The 23,408-nt window shown below is 41.1% G+C and overlaps 1 protein-coding gene across 2 annotated transcripts in view; it reads right to left on the bottom strand.

Moving 5' to 3' along the window:
- The window catches only part of LOC145356959 (cytoplasmic dynein 1 light intermediate chain 1-like), a 53,844-nt gene that overhangs the window by 5,087 nt on the left and 25,349 nt on the right, over positions 1-23,408 (bottom strand). The window contains exons 5-12 of one of the 2 annotated variants that reach the window (XM_080209980.1): positions 17,904-18,073; positions 16,739-16,832; positions 13,869-14,004; positions 11,408-11,519; positions 10,797-10,856; positions 9,372-9,416; positions 7,897-8,017; positions 3,794-3,904 (exon numbers count right to left, since the gene is read on the bottom strand). In XM_080209980.1, coding sequence (XP_080066106.1) covers positions 3,794-3,904; positions 7,897-8,017; positions 9,372-9,416; positions 10,797-10,856; positions 11,408-11,519; positions 13,869-14,004; positions 16,739-16,832; positions 17,904-18,073 — 849 coding nt within the window. The remainder of the gene's footprint in view (positions 1-3,793; positions 3,905-7,896; positions 8,018-9,371; positions 9,417-10,796; positions 10,857-11,407; positions 11,520-13,868; positions 14,005-16,738; positions 16,833-17,903; positions 18,074-23,408) is intronic. The other variant, XM_080209988.1, reaches the window with a different exon arrangement.

Here is a 23,408-nt window from a genome sequence, read left to right as displayed (position 1 = left end):
ACATGTACCCCTAGATCTCTGTTCTGTAATTCTCCCCAACATCCCACCATTAATTGAGTAAGTCCTGCCCTAACTCAATCTACCATCTCGCAACTGTCTAAATTAAACTCAATTTGCCATTCGTCAGCCCACTGGCCCAATTGGTCAAGATCCCATTGCAATTGGAGATAACTTTTCTCACTGCTCATTATGCCACCAATCTTGGTGTCATCTGCAAACTTACTAACCATGCCTCCTATATTCTCATCCAAGTCATTAATATAAATGACATAACAGTGGACCCAGGACTGATCCCTGACACACACCGCTGGACACAGGCCTCCCGTTTGAAAAACAATTCTCTACAACCACCCACTGGCTTCTGTCAAGAAGCCAATTTTGTACCCATTTAGATACCTCACCCTGGATCCTGTGAGATTTAACCTTATGTAACAACTTACCATGCGGTACCTTGTCAAAGGCCTTGCTAAAGTCCGTGTAGATAGTATCAACTGCACTGCCCTCATCTACCTTCTTGGGTACCCTTTCAAAAAACGCAATCAAATCTGTGAGACATGGTTTTCCACTCAAAGCCATGCTAACTGCCCCTAATCAGTACTTGCATCTCTAAACGTCTGTAGATCCACTCTCTCAAAATATCTTCCAACAATTTACGCACCACAGATGTGAGGCTAACTGGCCTGTAGTATCCAGGCTTTTCCCTGCACCCCTTTTTAAACAAAAGGTACAACATTTGCCACTCTCCAATCTTCAGGCACCTCAACCGTGACAATTGATGATTCAAATATCTTGGCGAGGGGACCCACAATTTCCTCCCTAGCCTTCCACAATGTCCTGGGATACACTTCATCAGGTCCCAGGGATTTATCTACCTTGATGCGCTATAAGACTTCTAGCACCTCCTCCTCTGTAATATGTACATTCCTCAAGACATCACTATTTAGTTCCCCAAGTTTCCTAACATACATGTTTTTCTCAACAGTAAATACTGATGAGAAATATTCATTTAGAATCTCACCCATCTCTTGTGGATCTGCACATAGATGACCTTGTTGATCTTTAACAGACTATACTCTCTCCCTTATCTGTAGAAGCTCTTTGGATCCTCTTTTGCCATATCTACCAAAACAATCTTGTGTCCCCTTTTTGCCCTCCTGATTTCTTTCTCAACTCTATGCCTACACTCCCTATACTCTTCAAGAGATTCACTTGATCCCAACTGCCTATGCATGTCATGTGCCTCTTTCTTCTTCTTGAACAGGGTCTCAATATCTCGAAGCATCCAGAGTTCCCAACTTCTGCCAGCCTTGCCCTTCACTAAGAGCAATGTGTTTACCCTGAACCCTGGTTAACACATTTTTGAAACTGTGCCTTTACCAGACGTCCCTTTGCCTTCCCACAGTCTCCCCCAATTAACTTTTGAAAGTTCCTGCCTGATACCATCAAAATTGGCCTTGCCCCAATTTAGAATATTAACTTTTGGGACTGACCTATCATTCTCCATAGCTATCTTAAAACCAATAGAATTATGGTCACTGGTCCTAAAGTGATCCCTCACTAACACTTCTGTCACCTGCCCTTCCTTATTTCCCAAGAGGTCAAGTTTTGCCCCCTCGAGCCATCCGCATACTGAATGAGAAATTCCTCTTGAATACCCTCAACAATTTCTCTCCATCCAACTTTCTAATACTATGGCTGTCCCAGTCAATGTTGGGGAAGTCAAAATCTTCGACTAGACAGTCGGAGATCTACGGTAGACAGGAGAACCGGTGGATGTGTTTTCAGATTTCCAGAAGGCGTTTGATAAGCTGCCTCACAAAAGTTTGCTGCAGAAGGTTAGGGTACACAGTTGGGGGTAAAGTGTTAGCATAGATTGAGGATTGGTTATCTAACAGGAAGCAGAGAGTTGGAAGCAATGGATGCTTTTCTGGTTGGCAGTTGGTGACTAGTGGAGTGCCGCAGGGATCGGTGCTGGGGCCTCAACTGTTTACCATTTACATAGATGATCTGGGTGAAGAGAGATTGAATAGACTGGGCCTGTACTCGTTAGAGTTTAGAAGGGTGAGGGGGGATCTTATAGAGACTTACCAGATAATAAAGGGGCTAGATAGGGTAGAGGTAGAGAGATTCTAGGTGGGAAGAAAGGAAAACAGGAGTAGAGGGCACAGCCTCAAAATAAAGGGGGGCAGTTTAGAACAGAGTTGCAGAGGAACTTCTTCACTCAAAGGGTGGTGAATCTCTGGAATTCACTGCCCATTGAAGTGGTGGAGGCTACCTTGTTGAATATATTTAAGTCACGGGTAGATAGGTTTCTGATAGACAGGGGAATTAAGGGTTATGGGAAGAAAGCGGGAAAGTGGAACTGATCCACTTCAGATCAGCCATGATCTTATTGAATGGCAGGGAAGGCTCGAGGGGCTAGATGGCCTACTCCTGTTCCTATTTCTTATGTTTTTATGACTATTACCACCCTATTTTTCTTGGAGCTATCTGTAATCTTATATATTTACTCCTCAATTTCCTGCTGACTACTTGAGGGCCTATAGTACAACCCTATCAAAGTGATTTCCCCCTTCTTATTTCTCAGTTCTACCCACGTAGACTCAGTGGCTGAACCCTCGTATATATCCACTCTCAGTACGGCCACAATGCTTTCCCTAATCAAAAGTGCAACTCCCTCTCCTCTGTTACCTCCTGTTCTATCTTTCCTAATAATATCTGTACCCTGAAACACTAAGCTGTCAGTCCTGTCCCTCCCTTAGCCATGTTTCAGTAATTACTATAATATCCCAGTCCCATGTACCCATGCATGCCCTGAGTTCATCTGTCTTCCCCGTCAAGCCTCTTGCATTGAAATAAATGCAGTTTAATCTGGACTTCCCATGCGCTCTGCCTGCTTTTGCCTGATCTTTCTGGTACTAGGAATACTGACACTGCCTTTAGTATTTATGTGCTGTCTAACTTCTGTGCTGTCCTCGAACTTCTCTTCTATCTCCCTACTGCTTTGGATCCCACGCCCCGCCAAACTAGTTTAAACCCTCCTGATTGGCTCTGGCAAATCTCCCTGCCAGGATCTTAGTCCCCCTCCAGTTCAGATGTAACCCATCCCTTTTGAACAGGCCAGCCATTCCCCAGAAAAGATCCCAATGATCCGAAAATCTAAATCCCTGCCCCCTGCACCAGCTCTCAAGCTATGCATTCATCTGCCTAATCCTCCTATTCATACTGTCACTAGCACGTGAAACTTGGTGAGCCAACAAAGTTTAAAATGGAGATAAAATCTGGAGCACACCAGCAACCAGCCTCCTGGAGAATACTGGCTACCTAGCTCTTTCACACTGCCATTATAACTGGAAGTGGATGAGTTCAAGGCAGGTTGAGTTTGGATTTAATATTTTAAAAAATTTTAAACAACTCACCCAACTCAAGCCCATCTGTTTTTTGGGGTTAGAACTCTCCACTCCTACCAATTATGTCTCAGCCGTGACTAAACAATGAGGGAAAACTCAAATGGCGGCATATTTTTCAAAATATATTACCTAAATTTGCTAATTCTTTTAGCATGAAGATTCCACAACATCAACATTTGAACAAGCTTTTATTGCGTTTTGCCACTTAACAATTCCCTTTGGATTGTAATTCTTCATGTTACATCTGTTAAATTATTTTAAAATAATGCAAATGATTCAGATTTTTTTTAGTTGAGTTGAAATGTGTTTCAAAATATTTTGAAAGTGAAATATATAAAGCACTTCGTTAATCTAGTCTTTTAAAGAGAAAATAATTTGCTTACCACCTTTCTTTGCAGAGCCTTGTAAGTTACTACCAGTTCCTCCAGGAGAGCCAGTCTTCTTGCTGAGAAGACTGTTGAAAAAGTTTGCCAAAACACCTTCACTTGCAGCACCTGTTAATGTAAAATACAAAGATGCAGTATTTTAACAAAATAAACTTATAAAGAGAAAGTTAATTTCAAATGTGGGACATGGAAAAAGGACTCGCAAACAAGATTAGGGAGAATCCAAAGATACTCTATAAATGCATTAAGGGAAAGAGGTTAACCATGGAAAGAGTAGGGCCCATTAGAGACCAGGGGAGCAATCTGTGGGTGAAGCCATGGTATGTTGGAAGGGTGTTAAACGACTACTTCTTGTTAGACTTTATGGCAAAGGACGATTTAGTTACAGAATTCAGAAAAAGGACAACAAGGACCTTGAGCAGTTTAACATAAGAAGTGAGGGGTATTGGAGACTTTAAGCAGGTTTAAAACTGGACAAATCCCCTGGCCCAGATGAATTGCATTCCAGGCTGCTGTGGGTGGTGCGGAACAAAATTGTAGGCTCTGATACTTCTGCTCTTGCAGGTATGAGTTGATTAGAGATAGTCAGCATGACTGTCAGAGCGAAATCATGCCTAGCAAATTTGACCTTTTTTGCAATAGTGCTCGAGTATGTGGATAAGGGAAATGCAGTTGATGTAGTTCATATAGATTTTAGCAAAGCCTTTGTCAAGGTCCTACATGGGAGATTGATTGAGAAGTTTGAATCACACGGAATTCAAGAAAACCTGGTGAGATTGATCCAAAACTGGCTTTATAATAGGACACAAAGAATGGTTTGAGTGACTGGAGATCAGTGTCCAGTGGTGTATCACAAGGTTCAGTGCTGGGACCCTTATTATTTACCCCCACAATCTTACTTCATTATAAATAAATTTGCAGATGACACCAAGATTGATAGGTTGGTTAGCAGGGAAGGAGGTGCTTGTGGGTTACAGGAAGGTAGAGATGGGTTGGTCAGATAGGCAGAGCAGTGGCAGATAGTATTTAACCCTGATAAATGCGAGGTGATACACTTTGGAACAAGTAACATAACAAGTGCATAATGAATGGCAGAACACTAGAAAGCTCAGAGGAACAGATGGATCTTGGGGCACTTATTCGCAGATCTCGACAGCAGCACAGCAGGTGAATAGGGTAGCTAAGAAGGCTTTTATCAGTTGTGGCATAGAATACAAGAGCAAGGAGGTTATGTTAGAGCTCTATAGAATGCTGGTTAGGCCACAACTAGAGTACTGCATGCAATTCTGATCACCTCATAACAGGAAGGATGTGACTGCATTGGAAGGGGGTGCGCAAGGATGTTGCCTAGGATGGAGGATTAGGGCTACAAAGGGTTTTCTTTGGAGCAGAGAAGGTTAAGTCATAGACGTTTATAGCACAAAAACAGGCCCTTCGGCCCAACTTGTACATGCTGCCCCTTTTTTTAAAACCCCTAAGCTAGTCCCAATTACCCACATTTGGCCCATATACCTCCATACCCTTCTTATCCATGTAACCGTCTAAACACTTTTTAAAAGACAACTCCTACTACCTCTGGCAGCTTGTTCCAGACCCTCATCACCCTCTGTGGTAAAAACTGGCCCTCTGGACCCTTTTGTATTTCTTCCCTCTCATCTTAAACCTATGCCCTCTAGTTTTAGACTTACCAGCTTTGGGAAAAGATATTGACTATCTAGCTTATGTAGCTGATCTATGCCCCTCATTATTTTATAGACCTCTATAAGATCACCCTCAGCCTTCTATGCTCCAGAGAAAAAAGTCCCAAACTTTTTGTGCCTCTCCTTGTAACTCAAACCATCAAGTGCTGGTAGCATCCTACTAAATCTCTTCTGCATTCTTTCTAGCTTAATAATATCCTTTCTACAGTAGGGTGATCAGAACTGTACAAGCATTCCAAGTGTGGCCTTACCAATGTCTTCTACAACTTAAACAAGATGTCCCAACTCCTGTATTCAATGTTCTGACCAATAAAACCAAGCATGCTGAATGCCTTCTTCACCACTCTGTCCACCTAGGACTTCACTTCCAAGGAACTATGAACCTGTACCCCTAGATCTCTTTGTTCTGTAACTCTCTCCAATGCCCTATCATTAAGTCCTGCCCTGGTTCAATCTACCAAAATGCATCACCTCGCATTTGTCTAAATTAAACTCCATTTGCCATTCGCCAGCCCATTGGCCCAACTGATCAGGATCCTGTTGCAATCCAAGATAACCTTCTTCACTGTCCACTATGCCATCAATCTTGGTGTCATCTGCAAACTTACTAATCATGCCTCCTATATTCTCATCCAAGGGGGACATAATTGAAATGTATAAGAGAGGGGTTTGATTAGGAATAGGAAGCAGCCTTAGTTGAGGGATCAATTATGAGGGGCATAGTTTTAAGGTGAGGGCAGGATATTCATAGGGCATTTGAGAAAAATCATTTTCACTCAGAGGCTGGTAAGGTTGTGGGATGCAGTGCCTGGGAAGCTAATGGAGGTTGGAAATCTTACAACCTTTCAACAGTTTTTGGATGTGCACTTGAAATATCATACCATTCAAGGATACAGGATAAGTGCTGGAAAATGGGATTAGTGTAACCCGGAGTAGTTCTTGTCAGTACAGACTCAATGGGCCGAATGGCCTTTCTTGTGCTATATGGCTCGATGGCCCTTTACATTTGTCTAAACTAAATTTCATCCACCAGTGATCTGTTCACTTACATAATTTGTATAACTTGTTTAGACCCCAGAAATGTAATACTTCCCTTGAGGACTGAATGGATTTGCAGGCAAGATATTTAAAAACAAGTAGGTACATCTTGATTTTCAGAAGGCGTTTGACAAGGTACCTCACAAGAGGTTATTGCAGAAGGTCAGGGGACATGGAGTTGGGGGTAGGGTGTTAGCGTGGATAGAGGATTGGCTGTCAAATAGGAGGCAGAGAGTGGGGGTCAATGGGTGCTATTCGGATTGGCGGATGGTGACTAGTGGAGTGCCCCAGGGGTCGGTGCTGGGGCCTCAGCTATTTACCATTTATATAGATGATCTGGAGGAGGGAACCGAGTGTAGGGTGTCGAAATTTGCTGATGACACCAAGATTGGTGGAACGGCAAATTGTGCGGAGGGTGTGGAGAGTCTACAGAAGGATCTAGATAGGCTGGGCGAATGGGCCAGGAAATGGCAAATGGAATTTAATGTTGGCAAGTGCGAGGTGGTCCACTTTGGTAGGAATACTGGTAGGAAGGATTATTACTTACGTGGCGAAAAACTGCAGCAGGCGACGGTGCAGAGGGACCTCGGGGTCCTTGTGCATGAGTCGCAAAAACCCAGCTTGTAGGTGCAGCAGGTGGTCAGGAAGGCTAATGGGATGCTGGCCTTCATAGTGAGGGGGATTGAATATAAAAGTAGGGAGGTCTTGCTGCGGCTGTATAGGGCATTGGTGAGGCCGCAGCTGGAGTACTGTGTGCAGTTTTGGGCGCCGTACTTACGCAAGGATATTTTGGCCTTGGAGGGAGTGCAGAGGAGGTTTACTAGGCTGACGCCGGAGTTGAGAGGGTTGAGCTACGAGGAGAGGCTGAATAAATTAGGCTTGTACTCGTTAGAGTTTAGAAGAATGAGGGGAGATCTCATTGAGACATACAAGATGATGAATGGGATGGATAGGATAGAGGTGGAGAGACTCTTCCCGCTCAGAAAGGATAGTAGGACTAGGGGGCACAGCCTCAAGATAAAGTTGGGGGGGGGGGGGGGGGCAGTTTAGAACGGAGTTGAGGAGGAACTTCTTCACTCAAAGGGTGGTGAATCTCTGGAATTCTCTGCCCGTTGAAGTGGTGGAGGCTACCTCACTAAATATTTTTGACATGCGGGTTGATGGGTTTTTGATAAGAGGGGATTAAGGGTTATGGGGAGAGGGCGGGAATGTGGAACTGAGCCACGACAGATCAGCCATGATCTTATTGAATGGCGGGGCAGGCTCGAAGGCCTACTCCTGCTCCTATTTCTTATGTTCTTATACATTCTAAATGATGCACAGGATGGGAAGTATTAAAAGGGTTTAAAATCACTCAAGTACCTTTTATATTGGGATCAATCTTTTTGTTTCCTGCTGGAATGGGAGTTACGTTAACAACACTGGCACTTCCAGATCGACTTGGTGTCCTTGGAGAACTTCCAGCAACTCTTGTTGAGGAATCCTGAAGAAAAAGTGAGTGATTAGGATCTACAACCAATGCAGAAGTGAAAAATCCGTAGCTTTCCTTTCCAATGTAACACTATCTCTGGACATGCAGTCTTTTAAAAGTTTCTCCTTTCTTTTGAAGATCCTAAATGCTTGACAATGTCAAATTGCAGAAGCACTAGCTAGCTGCCTTCTGGTGCCTCAACCTAGTTGTTGTTTGCTTTGGCATGTTAATGTGATATATTTCTTAAGCAAAGGGGGACATTAGAGTTGAATCCAGTTGAATTTATACACATACATATTCAGCATCATGGACTGGCAATATTATGCAACTTTCCTCTCTCTAATCCAGCCATAATATGATCAGTTACAACACCCTTATTATTGACTTGGCTGACATCCATACAGAATAGGGATCAAACCAAATCAGTTCAATCACCAATTGGAGTAATTCACAGAACTACAGGGCAGCACAGTGGTTAGCACTGCTGCCTCAGAGCACCAGGGACCTGAGTTTGAATCCCAGCTTGGATCACCGTCTATGTGGAGTCTGCATGTTCTCCTCATGTATGTGCAGATTTCATGATGTGGAGATGCTGGCGTTGGACTGGGGTAAACATAGTAAGAAGTTATACAAGACCAGGTTAACTGTAACCTGGTGTTGTGAGACTTCTTACTGTGCAGATTTCCTTCAGGTGCTTTGCTTTTCTCCCATAGTCCGAAAGACGTACTGGCTAGGTGCATTGGCCGTGCTAAAAATTCACCCTCAGTGTATCTAAACAGGTACCAGAGTGTGGCAACAAGGGGATTTTCTCAGTAACTTCATCGCAGTGTTAATGCAAGCTTACTTGTGACACTAATAAATAAACTTTTTAAACATAAGCAGATCCCTAATCATGCTAACTTTTAACAACTGGACGACCTTGCTTCATGTCAAACCTGACATATTAACTAGGTGACATCACAAATGACTATCTGCATGTTATATATTTTATTCCCTATTTTCAGCAGTACCAACCATTACATGAAGCTGTCAGACAATTACAATACATATTTTCCTTGACTTTTACAACCAAATTCAGTAATCAAAAGTAGAATAGGCCTGATTTGGTTTACAATTTTGAACAGCATTTGCCACTTGAAAGCGATGTTTTGATCTTCACAGCTCAGAGACCCATCTTTAGAGAAAAAGCATTCAACTAACTTCTGATTGGGGACGGAGCAAAATCTTAATTATTTTCTTATGCAGCATGCAAGTAAACTGTAATCTAGTGATAACTGGAGGATTAGGGTGGGAAGAGGAAATACACTGATTACGTTGGTCTTAGATGATAAACAATAATGCTTCTAATGGCAAGACATACACTTACCAATGGTCTTCCTGTTGACAGAGGTGGTTGTTTTGCTAGGAAAGACTGCAAAGTAAAACAACATGCACACAATTACAGCACGAATTCACAAATTTTGTTTCTCCAGTTGCGTAAACAAGGTCAGAAATATTTTTTGTACGACACTTTCATTGAAATTTTCTCAAATGGAAGCAGAAAATCAAATATTATACAGCAAAGCAGGAACAACTTAAATCAAAATTTTACATTCAATCTGTAATTAAACATCTTGAAAGTTAATACGATAATTTGGCCCCATCAGTCAATGGCTCCAATCAAGCTCCTTCTATTTTACCTAATCTCACCCTTTTAAAGTATCCTTCCTGGTCTTTTTTTAAAAAAAGCAAATCATCATGGGACAATGGCATCACTGACTAGGCCAGTAATTGTTGCTAGGATGAGTACAGCTCCAAGTTCAACACTTTCCAGGACAAAGCAGCCCAGTTGATTCGGACCTTATCCATCACCTTAAATATTCACTCCCTCCGACTCCACCACAGCGGCAGCAATATATACCATCCAACTACAAGATACACTGCAGCAATTCACCAAGAAACCTTTAATACCACCTTCGAAATGCAATTTCTGCCACCTACCAGAATGAAGGCAACAGGCATATGGGAGCACCATTTCTTGCAAGTTCCCCTCCAAGTCAAACACCATTTTGACTTGAAACTATATTGCTTGCCATTACTTCACTGTAGATGAGTCAAAATTCTGGAACTCGCTAACTACACTGTGGGGAAAAAAAAAAATCACACACGGACTGCAGAAATTCATTATAGTGGCTCATCTTCTCAGGATAATTAAGGGTAACAATAAATGCTGGTTTTTATCAGCACCACCAACTCACCAAGACCATTGAAAAAAATTTGCAATAGATCCTACCTACGATGCTGTAAAGAGCTTTGAACCATCCTATAAACAAAATTATACCATCCAAACTGTTTACAGCCACTTTATTTACTCTAAGACCATCTAGTATCAAAGGCAACAGCAATAATATCAAGGCAGAGATATCTTAAACAGTAAGAAACGGATTAAAGGGTTGATGGTATCAATGCTTAAGTTTGAGTTGAAATGCAGCTTAGAAAGCCGCTGCTGACTAGAGAAGTCCAGCATGACCTGTGTCCCTCAGTTGCAAAGTACAAAATTGAAGCCTTATGCTATTGTAGCAATGGATGATCTTCAGAGTTTATAGCTGAGACACTATTGAGGTAAGAGGGAAATTTTTCTGTATTATCAATCTTGCTACACAAGACCTGATGTGGACACTAACATGCCTTAAATTGAAAGTGTTCCAGTTCCAGCACAGAAATTAATCTCAATGAGCACATGAGGTTATTTAAAAAAGGTAAAGAAACTATTGTAATTGATATATAAAGAGAGAAAAATTAGATGTTTTACCTGTTGCTTCATAAGAAAGACTTGATCATCTTCTGATAAAATTTCCTTTTCATGTACAAACTGCAAGAAAAACAGATTGCTAAAATTGCCAGTCTACAATACAACAAAATGCACTGTGATATTTAGGTAGGAAAACATGATAAAATATCTTGGGAGTGGCAAGTACAATAATTTAATATCAGAAAAATACTTCAATCTTACTGAAATTATACTTTCCCTCTCTTCAGCTTTAGTATATAAAGATGGGCATGATCATTTCGAATTGCAATAGCAATAGCCTGCAATGAAAAGCCATCATTTTTATGGATGGGACAAGATGTTAATAAGAACTGCTTTAGTGCAATCTTTTGCAAATTGAAAACAGAGCTTTAAATTATTAAAAATCTGGGAAGTAATTGAAAATGGAAAATTGTGAACCAGTACCAGTCAGATTTGCAATTTAACTAGAACAACAATACTTTTGAAGCATTAACAAAGTTTAAGAATTAATTATAAGGAGGTTTCTATTCCTCCAGATTATTGTTACTGTAATTACAGTCACTGTTGGTATAGAATCTCAAAGATTGTCAACATAATTTGATACAAATATTATCTGGCGGAAAAAAAATTACCTTTCTTATTGGAGGCTTCATAATGCCATCTTCAAATTTGTCATCAGCTTTTAAAGACTGAAAATTTTCATGCAAAATTCCTATTTTCTTTTCGTTGTCCCATCCTGCAGGACTATAGAACATATGTTTTCAAAAAAACAAAGCATTAAAACACCCAGAACCCAAAACACATCTAATAGAAAATGTTTACAGCACAAGACTAAAAATAGCATTGACTGCAAGCTACTCTTTGATTTGTGCTTCTACAAAAAAAATGCATCAATGAATTAAATCAACAACTTTGACATTTATTGTGCTGCCAAAGTAAATTAATATGTCCCCCAAAACATGGGGGCACAATGCAAGCTAATGATAAACCAAGAAATTAGAACCATTAAGCATTTGCAATAAAAGCTAGTAATGCCAGGAAACCTAATGCCAACCAACAAGATCACATTTGGTTGGTATCAAGATATACAGATATTTCAGATTCTCTTCTTTGCTCCAACGAAAATTTACAATGTCTTCTCATAACATTGAAATGGAGCTGTTCATTTATTAGGGCAAACAAGGCCTGGAGGATGACATTAAATGAACAAGAGATGAAAATATAACAATAAGGAAGATTGGAAAGCGGCTAATGTTATGCCGTTGTTTAAGAAGGGTGCCAGGCAAAAGGCAGGGAATTATAGGCCGGTTAGTTTAACGTCTGTTGTAGGTAAAATGTTAGAATCCGTCATCAAGGAGGAAATAGCAAGGCATCTCGAGAGGAATTGCTCGATAGAGCAGACGCAGCACGGTTTCGTTAAAGGGAAGTCGTGTCTGACAAATTTACTGGAGTTCTATGAGGATGTGTCTAGGGCGGTGGATAGAGGAGAGCCGGTGGATGTGGTCTTTCTGGATTTTCAGAAGGCGTTTGACAAGGTACCTCACAGGAGGTTATTGCAGAAGGTCAGGGGACAGGGAGTTGGGGGTAGGGTGTTAGCGTGGATAGAGGATTGGTTGTCAAATAGGAGGCAGGGAGTGGGGGTCAATGGGTGCTATTCGGATTGGCGGATGGTGACTAGTGGAGTGCCTCAGGGGTCGGTGCTGGGGCCTCAGCTATTTACCATTTATATAGATGATCTGGAGGAGGGAACCAAGTGTAGGGTGTCGAAATTTGCTGATGACACCAAGATTGGAGGAAAGGCAAATTGTGCAGAGGGTGTGGAGAGTCTACAGAAGGATCTAGATAGGCTGGGCGAATGGGCCAGGAAATGGCAAATGGAATTTAATGTTGGCAAGTGCGAGGTGGTCCACTTTGGTAGGAATAATGGTAGGAAGGATTATCACTTACGTGGCGAAAAACTGCAGCAGGCGACGGTGCAGAGGGACCTCGGGGTCCTTGTGCATGAGTCACAATAACCCAGCTTGCAGTGCAGCAGGTGATCAGGAAGGCGAATGGGATGCTGGCCTTCATAGCGAGGGGGATTGAATATGAAAGTACGGAGGTCTTGCTGCGGCTGTATAGGGCATTGGTGAGGCCGCAGCTGGAGTACTGTGTGCAGTTTTGGGCGCTGTACTTACGCAAGGATATTTTGGCCTTGGAGGGAGTGCAGAGGAGGTTTACTAGGCTGACGCCGGAGTTGAGGGGGTTGAGCTATGAGGAGAGGCTGAATAAACTAGGCTTGTACTCGTTAGAGTTTAGAAGAATGAGGGGAGATCTCATTGAGACGTATATGATGATGAATGGGATGGATAGGATAGAGGTGGAGAGACTCTTCCCGCTCAGAAAGGATAATAGGACTAGGGGGCACAGCCTCAAGATAAAAGGGGGGGCGGTTTAGAACGGAGTTGAGGAGGAACTTCTTCACTCAAAGGGTGGTGAATCTCTGGAATTCTCTGCCTGTTGAAGTGGTGGAGGCTACCTCGCTAAATATTTTTAAGACGCGGGTTGATGGGTTTTTGATAAGAGAGAGGATTAAGGGTTATGGGGAGAGGGTGGGAATGTGGAACTGAGCCACGACAGATCAGCCATGATCTTATTGAATGGCGGAGCAGGCTCGAAGGGCTAGATGGCCTACTCCTGCTCCTATTTCTTATGTTCTTATGTAAAAAACCCATGGTATAATTTTAAGAAAAGCCCTTGTTCTCTAGTGTGTATTGAGATGTTACCTCCGCACTCTTGTATTCCTTAATTTGCAAGTCTGCACAGATTTCCTGGCAGTCAGCATGACACAGAAATACCAATCATAGTATTCTTTGCCAAAATTATTACTTATTTTACAGCACATTTTACAAAGAATATTGAATGAGACGCACATAAAGACAGTACAAAATACTGGGATCACAATCAAGTCATGTTTGACTAAATTTAGAATTAAACAGGATAGCTCATTTAAGTTACCATAAGAGAAATATTTTTTTAAAAATGTGGAAGTAATAGCAAGTTTCCATTTCTAACGTACTCAGCTACAATTTGAACTCAAAACTTCAAACTTACATAAATACTGCATCCTTTTCCACAACTAGTACTGGCGAATGGAAAGGAAATCCATATAATTTATGGACAAGGTATTTATACATTAAGTCAATATTTTTATTTTCCTTTATTGAAGTATAAATAAGTGCTGCACCATCTGAAATGTCTGCATTAAGGAAGATGTCAGAAGATATCCATAGAACAGTTACGACTTAAAGTGATTAGCATCATGATAAGTTACATGAATATCTACGAGGTACAATGGCAGTTCCTAGTACAACATAATTAAGATCAGAGCATGACCATGTAGAAAGCCTTCCAGTAGTTGCAATCATACCTAACAAAGATTGTCTTTCTTGCAGCCGCAGCATATTACTGCAGTTCCTCCTCAGGGGAGAGCTCAGCCTATGGCTGACCTCATCTATCTACATCCCCTCATCATAAGCTATGGGCTGATGCTTCAAAAAAATGTTCACCACCATTCAGGACTCCGTAAATGAGCCAGCACATGTCTGTAGTCAACAAATCTGGGCGATAATTTAACTTAGACTAACAAGTGATTGAATTGATTGATTGGATTTTTTGAGGGCGATATCTGAATTAAGTGGAATTCAGCAACGGCTTTGACAAGGTGCCACATGGAAGACTTGTGAAAGTGGCAAATTCAAATGGGATTTGAATTCAAACTTGATGAAGTGGAATAGAAGGTAATGATAGAAGGCTGCTTTAATGACAGGAAACCAGTGTCCAGTGGCGTACCACAGGAATCTGTATTGGGCCCCTATTATTTGTCATTTATATGGACTTACTCAGTTAATGGTAGGACGTTGGGGAACGTTACAGAAAAAAGATCTAGGGGTACATGTTCATAGCTCCTTCAAAGTGGAGTCACAGTGGACAGAGTGGTAAAGGAGGCATTAGGCATGCTTGGTTTCATTGGTCAGAACGTTGAATACAGGAGTTGGGATGTCTTGTTAAAGTTGTACAAGGCATTGATAAGGCCACACTTGGAATACTGTGTACAGTTTTGGTCACCCTATTATAGAAATGATATTATTAAACTAGAAATAGTGCAGAAAAGATTTACTAGGATGCTACTGGGACTTGATGGTTTGAGTTATAAGGAGAGGCTGGATAGACTGAGACTTTTCTCTTTGGAGCACAGGAGGCTGAGGGGTGACCTTACAGAGGTTCATAAAATAATGAGAGGCTTAGACAAGATAGATAGTCAACATCTTTTCCAAAAGGTAGGGGAGTCTAAAATTATAGGTTTAAGGTGAGAAGTGTCCAGAGGGGCAATTTTTTCCTCACAGAGGGTGATGAGTGGCTGGAACAAGCTGCCAGAGGTAGCAGTAGAGGCAAGTACAATTTTATTTTTTAAAAAGCATTTAGATAGTTACATGGATACGTTGGGTATAGAGGGATATGGGCCAAACGTGGGCAATTGGGATTAGCTTTAAAACAAAAAGGCAGCATGGACAAGTTGAGCTGAAAGGCCTGTTTCCATGTTATAAACCTTCATGATTCCATAAGGACTAATTTGACAATAAAGTATTAATGAATGGTAAGACACTAGGAAGTTCTGTGGAACTAAGGACCTTGGTGTGCTGGTCCACAAATGTTTGAAAGTGGAAGGGCATGGTAGTCGGGTGGTGAGAAAGGCACATGGAACACTTGCCTTTATCAATCGAGGCATAGATTACAAAAGCAGGAAAGTCATGTTGGAATTGTATAGAACTTTGTTGAGGCCGCAGCTAGAGTACTGTGTACAGTGCTAGTTGCCACATTATCGGAAAGATGTGATTGCACTGGAGGGGGCACTGAGGAGATTCACCAGGATGCTGCCTGGGATAGAACATTTAAGTTATGAAGAGCAGTTGCATAGGCTTAGGATGTTTTCACTGGAGCAGAGGAGACGGAAGGGCGATTTGATTGGTGTATACAAGATTAGCAGAGACAGACAGAGTAGATAAGGAGCAGCTGTTTTCCTTAATTGAAGGGTCAGTCTCAAGGGGATATAGGTTTAAAGGTGAGGGGCAGGAAGTTTGGGGAGATGCAAGGAAAAACTTTATTTACCCAAGGTGCTCCTTGGGAGCATGGTAGAGGCGGTTGCCTGACATCCTTTAAAAAGTATTTTGGCACATCATAACATAACATTCAGCGCTATGGGCCAAGTGCTGGCAGATGAAATTAGATGGGAGTTCAGGTGTTTCTAATATGCCAGTACGGACTCAATGGGCTGAAGGGCCTCTTTTGCGCTGCATGATTCTATGAAGTGGTCAGCAGTCACTGCAGCAACTCAGCAAGTTTACTTCAACAGCCTTTCCCTTGATAACGAATTACACAAAGTGCAAAATCTCAGAATTTCATGAATTCCAAGTCATGTCGCATTGCACCATGGGCATTCCTTCATCATCACCAAGATAAAATCACAGAATTTGCCATCTAAAGTGGGGGCATCAACATCATAAGCAGATGGCACAACAGCAGCATTAATCTTACTTCCCTTCCCTCATTTGTAACTGCTAAAATAGAATTAGATACATTTTTATAAATGACAAATAGCTTAAAAATGTTAAGCACTAGAGTTTGTTTAGTATTTTTTATGGAGAATGATTAAACGTAGTTGGTGTTTGATATTTTTTATTGCGTACTTTCCTTTCATATAATTTGTGCAACCTTTGCTCCAGAAAATAATTTTCTTAAACAGTTAAATTATCTTTGACTGGAAAGTAATTTTCCAAAATTTTTCAAGGTATACAATACTTCTGAATGAAACGAGCATCAATGTCAGAAATTTTCACTTGCAACATTGACATATTTGCCATGGGGAGGAGTGGATGAACATGTCTGTAGCACTTACAGTATCAAGATAAGAGTACAAAGGATACACTGTAGGCAGAACCTACGGATGTGTGATTGAATGAAGTCAAAGTGTTCATCTCTGTAGTCATGTTCCTTTTCCAGTAGGCTAATTGCATCACACTGTAGATAACACATACAAAATCATTGTACTAGCTCTCCGATTTTTATTGACAGTTATTTAGAAAGGAATAAACCAAGAAAACATGCGAGTCACCCACTCATCTAGCTGTTCGTTTAAAGTTAAAAATGAAAACACAGAACTTTCCTGGTTAAAACCTCATCAGATTAACAGAAGCATCATAGATGTCTACCACTCAATAGAATTAGAATCATAGAATCTCTACAGTGCAGAAGGAGGCTAATCAGCCCATCAAGCCTGCAACAACAATCCCACCCAGGCCACAGCCACGTAACTTCATGTATTTGCTAGTCCCCCTGACACTATGGCCATGCAAAGAAGTTGCATGTATCAATGCAACCTGCACATCTTTGGAATGTGGGAGGAAACTGGAGCACCCAGAGGAAACCCACACAGACATGGGGAGAACATGCAAGCTCCATACAGACAGTGACCTGAGGCCAGAATTGAATTGCTGGCACTGTGAGGCAGCAGTGCTAACTGCTGTGCTACCATGCCCTGTTATGGAAAAGAATGGTAAAAACTCCTTTCTGTGCTGTGAACTTTCAGAGGGCAACCCACACAGTGATACAGGATGCTGGTTTCCAACTGCATTGACTGTCAACAACAGAGCACCTCAAGGACAGTCATTTGGACTCATCATTATCATACATAGACATTTTATTAACAGTAAACATTTGGTTATGTGGAATTTAATGGAATATTGAACTTGAGTTTTTGGGCTCCACAGCACTATAAAAAGTAGAACAGGCGTCGTCTAAACTCTACGTTTATTATGTAGGGCAATCATTTGCTAAATAAAAAAATTGCCCAGAAGAATTTAAATTGAGATATTGCCAAATGCATGGGGAAAGCTTACATGTTAGAATAAATTCTGAAGTGAGTTCCAAACTTTTGCAGCTAAGTATCTGAACATACACTTCAATGACCAAGAGCCACTCAATGTGCAAATACTTTTCCTAGTCATTGAAAGTTTAAAAGAAGGGACACTAACAAAATTAGTCAAACAAAACTATTTGAGACATCAAGTTTGAAGATTTTCATACACAAACCTTCGTGCAAACTATTAGGACTGGAATCCCAAGATTATGCGTAAGTGTATTTGAACTGAGAGGTAAGACCACACTTTCTTCATCTGTTTCTTGTGTCACAGGGTTTCTTCGCTGTGGTGAAACCGGTGTTTCCTGATCCGGCTCTTCATATTCTTGAAATTCTTTCACCACTATGTAGAAAAAGGGGAATAAAATTGCATTCATCAGGGGCTGCATGAATACATTTGCAATGATATGCAATATAGTTCATGCAGTTTCTCACTGTGTAATTGAGAAATTTTTGACGCTGATCATAGCAAAATCTTAAGTAGCAGCTGTATTTAGAATACAAATTTGGGCATTTCTTCCACAATGATTAAATATAGTATTTCATAAATTGCATTCAGTGAATAGTTACTTGAGAAAAAGCAAAGAATCCTAACTTAACTGATGATCCATCCAGGCCTCCTCTGGAGTTCCCCAGCATCATAGATGCTAGTCTTCAGCCAATTTGATTCACTCCACTTGAAATTAAGAAACGGCTGAATGCACTGGATATTCAAAGACTATAGGCCCTGACAATGGTACTAAAGACTTGTGATTCAGAACTAGACATGTCCCTAGCCAAGCTGTTCCATTATGACAACACTAGCATCTACCTGGCAATGTGGAAAATTGCCTGGGTACGTTCTGTTCACAAAAAGCATGACAAATCCAACTTGGCCAATTACCACCACATCAGTTTACTCTCGATCAGCACAGTAATAAAAGGGGCGTGAACAATGCTATCAAGTGGCACTTATTCAGCAATAAACCGCTCACTGATGCTTAGTTTGGTTTCACCCAGGGTCACAATACCTGACCTCATTGCAGACTTGATCCAAACATAGAAAAAAAAGAGGTGAGCTCCAGGTGAGTGTAACTGCCTTTGGCTCACTTCCAGGGAATTGCTGCAGGAGTTTCTCAGCAGTGCTCAAAGCCAAACCACCATCAGCTGCTTTAATGAACTTCCCTCTACTACAAGGTCAAAAGTGGGGATGTTTGCTGATGACTACACAACATTCAGCACGTTAGGGACTCCTCAGATAGAAAGCAGTCTTTGTGCATATGCAGCAAGATCTAGACAATATTCAGGCTTGGGTTGATAAGTAGCAAGTAACATTTGCACAACACGTGCTAGACATGACTAGCTACATAAAAACTGTGGCTACAAGAGCAGATCAGAGGCTCGGGATTCTGCAGACTCTCTCACCTCCAGGCTCTCCAAAGCCTGTTCATCTAAAAGGCAAAGGCCACCTCTTCGCCTCCCTCCCAGACCATGACCAGGTCCTTCTTGTTATCGCTTTTCATCCCATCAGCCTATGCATTCAAAGGATCATCCTCTGCCACTTTCACAAACTCCAGCATAATGCCACCACTAAGCACATCTTCCCCTCACACCCTCCATCAGCATACCGCAGCGATGACTCCCTATGGCACACTCTGGGTAACTCTATTGAGTCATAGAAGTTTACAGCATGAAAACAGGCCCTTGGCCCAACTTGTCCATGCAGTCCTTTTTATTAAGCCACTAAGCTAGTCCTAATTTCCTGCCTTTGGCCCATATCCCTCCACATCCATCTTACCCATGTAACTGTAAATGCTTTCTAAAAGACAAAATTGTACCCGCCTCTACCACCACCTCTGGCAGCTTGTTTCAGACACCATCCTATTTGTGAAAAAATTGCCCCTCTGGACTCTCTTGTATCTATCCCCTCTTAGTTTCAACCTATGCCCTCTAGTTTTAGACTCCTCTACCTTTGGGAAAAGATATTGACTATCTAGCTGATCTGTGCCCCTCACTATTTTATAGACCTCTATAAGATCACCCCTCAGCCTCCTATACTCCAGGGAAAAAAGTCCCAGTCTACCCAGCCTCACCTTAAAACTCAAATGATCAAGTCCTATTAGCATCCTATTAAACATTTTCCGCATTGTTTCTAGCTTAATAACATTCTTTCTATAATATGATGACCAGACCTGTACACAATTTCAAGTGTGGCTTACCAATGTCTTGTAAACTTCAACAAGAAGTCCAACTCCTGTATTCAACGCTCCAACCAATGAAACCAAGCATGTCGAATGCATTCTTCACCACCCTGTCCACCTGTGGCTTGTTTCAGGGAGCTATGAACCTATACCCATGATCTCTTTGTTCTGTAACTCTTCCCAATGCCCCACCATTAAGTCCTGTCCCAGTTCGATCTAAACCTGAACCCTTCATCCTTTCCCATGCAATTGCAGGTGGTGCAACTCCTGCCCCTCAAAATCCTCCCTCTTCACTGTTCAATGGCCCAAACGCTCCTTTCAGGTGAAGCAGCATTTCATTTACACTTCCTTTAATTTGGTTTACTGTATTCGTTGCTCCCAAGTGATCTCCTATACACTGGGGACACTAAACACAGACTGGGCGACCACTTTTGCAGAACATCTTTGCTCTGTCCATAAACTTGACCCCACCCTTCCAAATGTTTGCTGTTTCAATTCAGTCCATTCGAAGTATTCGGCAATGCTTCAGTGATGCCCAACATAAACTGAAAAAAAAACCCATTACATCTTCCAATCAGGTATGTTACAGCCTTTCGGATACAACATCGAGGACAGTAAATTCTTGCCCACCGACCCCGTTTGTTATTAGTTGTTTTTCAGCTTCCTGCTCAACAACATCCAAGACAAAGCAGCCCATTTGATTGGCACCACACTACCACCTTAAATATTTACTTCCTCCACCACTGATGCAGAATGGTGACAGTGGGCAGCACTTACTACAAGATGCACTGTAACACCAAGTTTTCTTCAACAGAATTTTCCAAACCTTTACCACCCAGAAGGACAAGGGCAGCAGATAGAACCACAGAAATCCTATAATGCAGAAAGAAGCCATTTGGCCCACTGAGTGCACACCGGCCACAATCCCACCCAGGCCCTACCCCTACATCCCTACATATTTACCCACAAATCCCTCTAACCTATGCATCTCAGGACACTAAGCAGCAATTTTAGCATGATCAATCAACCTAACCCGCACATCTTTGGACTGCATTGGAACACCTCCTCACTGCAAGTTCTGTTAAACCGACACACCATCCTGGCATGGAGCTATATCATAATTCCTTCCCTGTTGCTGGGTCAAAAACCTGAAACTATCTTCCTCACGGTGCCATGGACAGCACCAGTTTATAGCGGTGGTTTACCACCATCCTTTCAAGGGCAATTATGGATGAACAATAAATATGGGCCTAGTCAGTCACACCTTGTGACAGAATAAAAAAGTTAGTGAGTTCCTTGTCTTGTCAAACTGCATTACTAAATCACGCGGTTAACCTGGCAAGAAAAGTTGAAATGCAAATCTTCAAGTAAACATTATTTGGCACCATGCACAAATACCACACAGAATACATCCACTAAGTCAGCAATATTGTCTTGCTGTTTGACATTTGTTACTCATCATAGCTTTCCAAAACATGAGTGTGACTGAATAATAATTAAGATTACATCATGGCCAATTGTATCCAGTTCGTCCTCCCTACTGCAGGTTAACTTCAACACAGTTGAGACTTAATGGACAGGTATTGTTGTCTATAGTAACTTTTCTTGACAGTATGTGGTACTATGCATAAGGCCAAATTACTTTACTGCAAGGAGTAGAGGTTAAAAAGGAAAATTGAAAAAGTGGTTGAGATGGGCAGTGTTTTTGCTGAATGGTAGCTCATATATTTTAGTATCTGCTTCAATCCTAAAGTCTGCAGTGTTCCAACTGCAAACACAATATCAAGAAAATTAATTAATGTAATCCTCCCACAGACATCATCTTAAAAAAATGTGCTGTGGCTTCGCAAATAATGTTGGCAGGATCTCTTGAAAACACATTTAAAAATGCTAGTGAATTGCAGAAACTGTACACGCAGTTTTGTAGAAGAGTCATATGGACACGAAATATTAACTGTTTTACTTTCTCCATAGATATTGCCAGGCCTGAGCTTATCTGGCATTTTCTGTCTTTATTTCAGATTTCCAGCATTCACAGTATTTGCCATTAGTAGTGCCTGCAGCACCTCAATTATGCAGCCCAATATCTCTCAGGCCTTTATTGTTTTTGAGCACTGAGGTACACTGGCAATTCAGTGGCCTTCACTGAAAATTGTACCATGATTACATTATGTTTTCAGTAGAGTTTTGCAAGAATAGGCTCAAATCTAGAAAAACTTATTTTTGAATAATTCAATCAGATACATAGTGCAAATTAAAACTTTAAAGGATCATTTTGAAGTACTAAAGATGCATCAAAATGAATCTGATGTTCAAGAAACGTTCTGCCGCTGTTTAACTCCAGATTTTTGAGCATAAAAATCTAGGTTGATGCACTGTCTTTTGAATGAGGTGTAAATAGGGTCCCTGTCTACTCCCTCAGATAGATGCAAAAGATCCAACAGCACTATTTCAAGGAAGACCAGGGTAATTATTCTTGTCCTCTTTTAAGGTCAAACCAAATAGACAAACTCAAATTAAATTAGGACAAAGTAATCTTGCCAATATTTCTCCCATAATCAACATTACAAGAACATGTATATCTTCTCACTGTTACATTACTGTTTTTGGGAACATACTGTGTGCATATTGGCTGCAGTGTTTCCTACACTACAATAGTGACTACATTCCAAAATGACTTCATTGGATGTAGAGCACTTTGGGATATTGTGAACTCTTGAAAGGCACTATATACAAGCATGTATTTTTTGGTGTTCTTGATGCCCTTCATTTTATATTCCAAGAACCAAGGTCAGTGAATAAACAAGTCAAATTGTGCAGCATATTGGCAGTTTGGAATCATATCCTGTTGTGCAAACAAAAACGTAAATCAGTGGCAGCATCTTTTGAGCCTACTCAGTGGAGTTTGAGGTTTCCCTGTAATATGCAGACAATTGTAGAAAGATAGAAAAGGTCTACCATTAAATTGCCAGACTCTGCTAGAGTTTTTGTTTAGATGTAGAATTCACTTTTATCAATGGGGAGCAAGTTTGTTAGTAATTGTAATTAGGTGTTTTAAATACTTTGTAGTTTTAAGGATACATGCAATATCTTTAATTAGTCCATACATATTTCTTTATACATTTTTAGAAGTTAAACAAAGAAACTTAGATGCACAGTTAGAATGCCCTTTGATATTAAATATATGTTACTGTCCTTTAGAACACCCAACTGTTGGAATCACAAGGCCGTAAAGGACACTTAATTGCCTTATCAGACACTTATCAGAAACAATTGATACAAGAGTGGAGTTTTAATGAAGCTGCCTTCAGTTTATAATCGAAACAGTCAGAAAAACATTAATGTCTCAGCTAACAAATGAGTTATGGTAAGGGACTCAGTGGAAACTGACAAGGATTAATGGTAACATGATGACACTCCTCAAAACGTAGGCAGTGATAAAAAGCTCACTCATTGAATGGATAAACAATATATACGTGTGTTTCATTGTGTTAGCAA

The sequence above is a fragment of the Carcharhinus amblyrhynchos genome, chromosome 2, assembly GCF_965287045.1.
Source record: "Carcharhinus amblyrhynchos chromosome 2, sCarAmb.v2.hapA, whole genome shotgun sequence".
Classification (NCBI taxonomy): domain Eukaryota; kingdom Metazoa; phylum Chordata; class Chondrichthyes; order Carcharhiniformes; family Carcharhinidae; genus Carcharhinus; species Carcharhinus amblyrhynchos.
The sequence above is the reverse complement of the archived record's forward strand: the minus strand, read 5'-3'. Positions and strand labels throughout refer to the sequence as shown.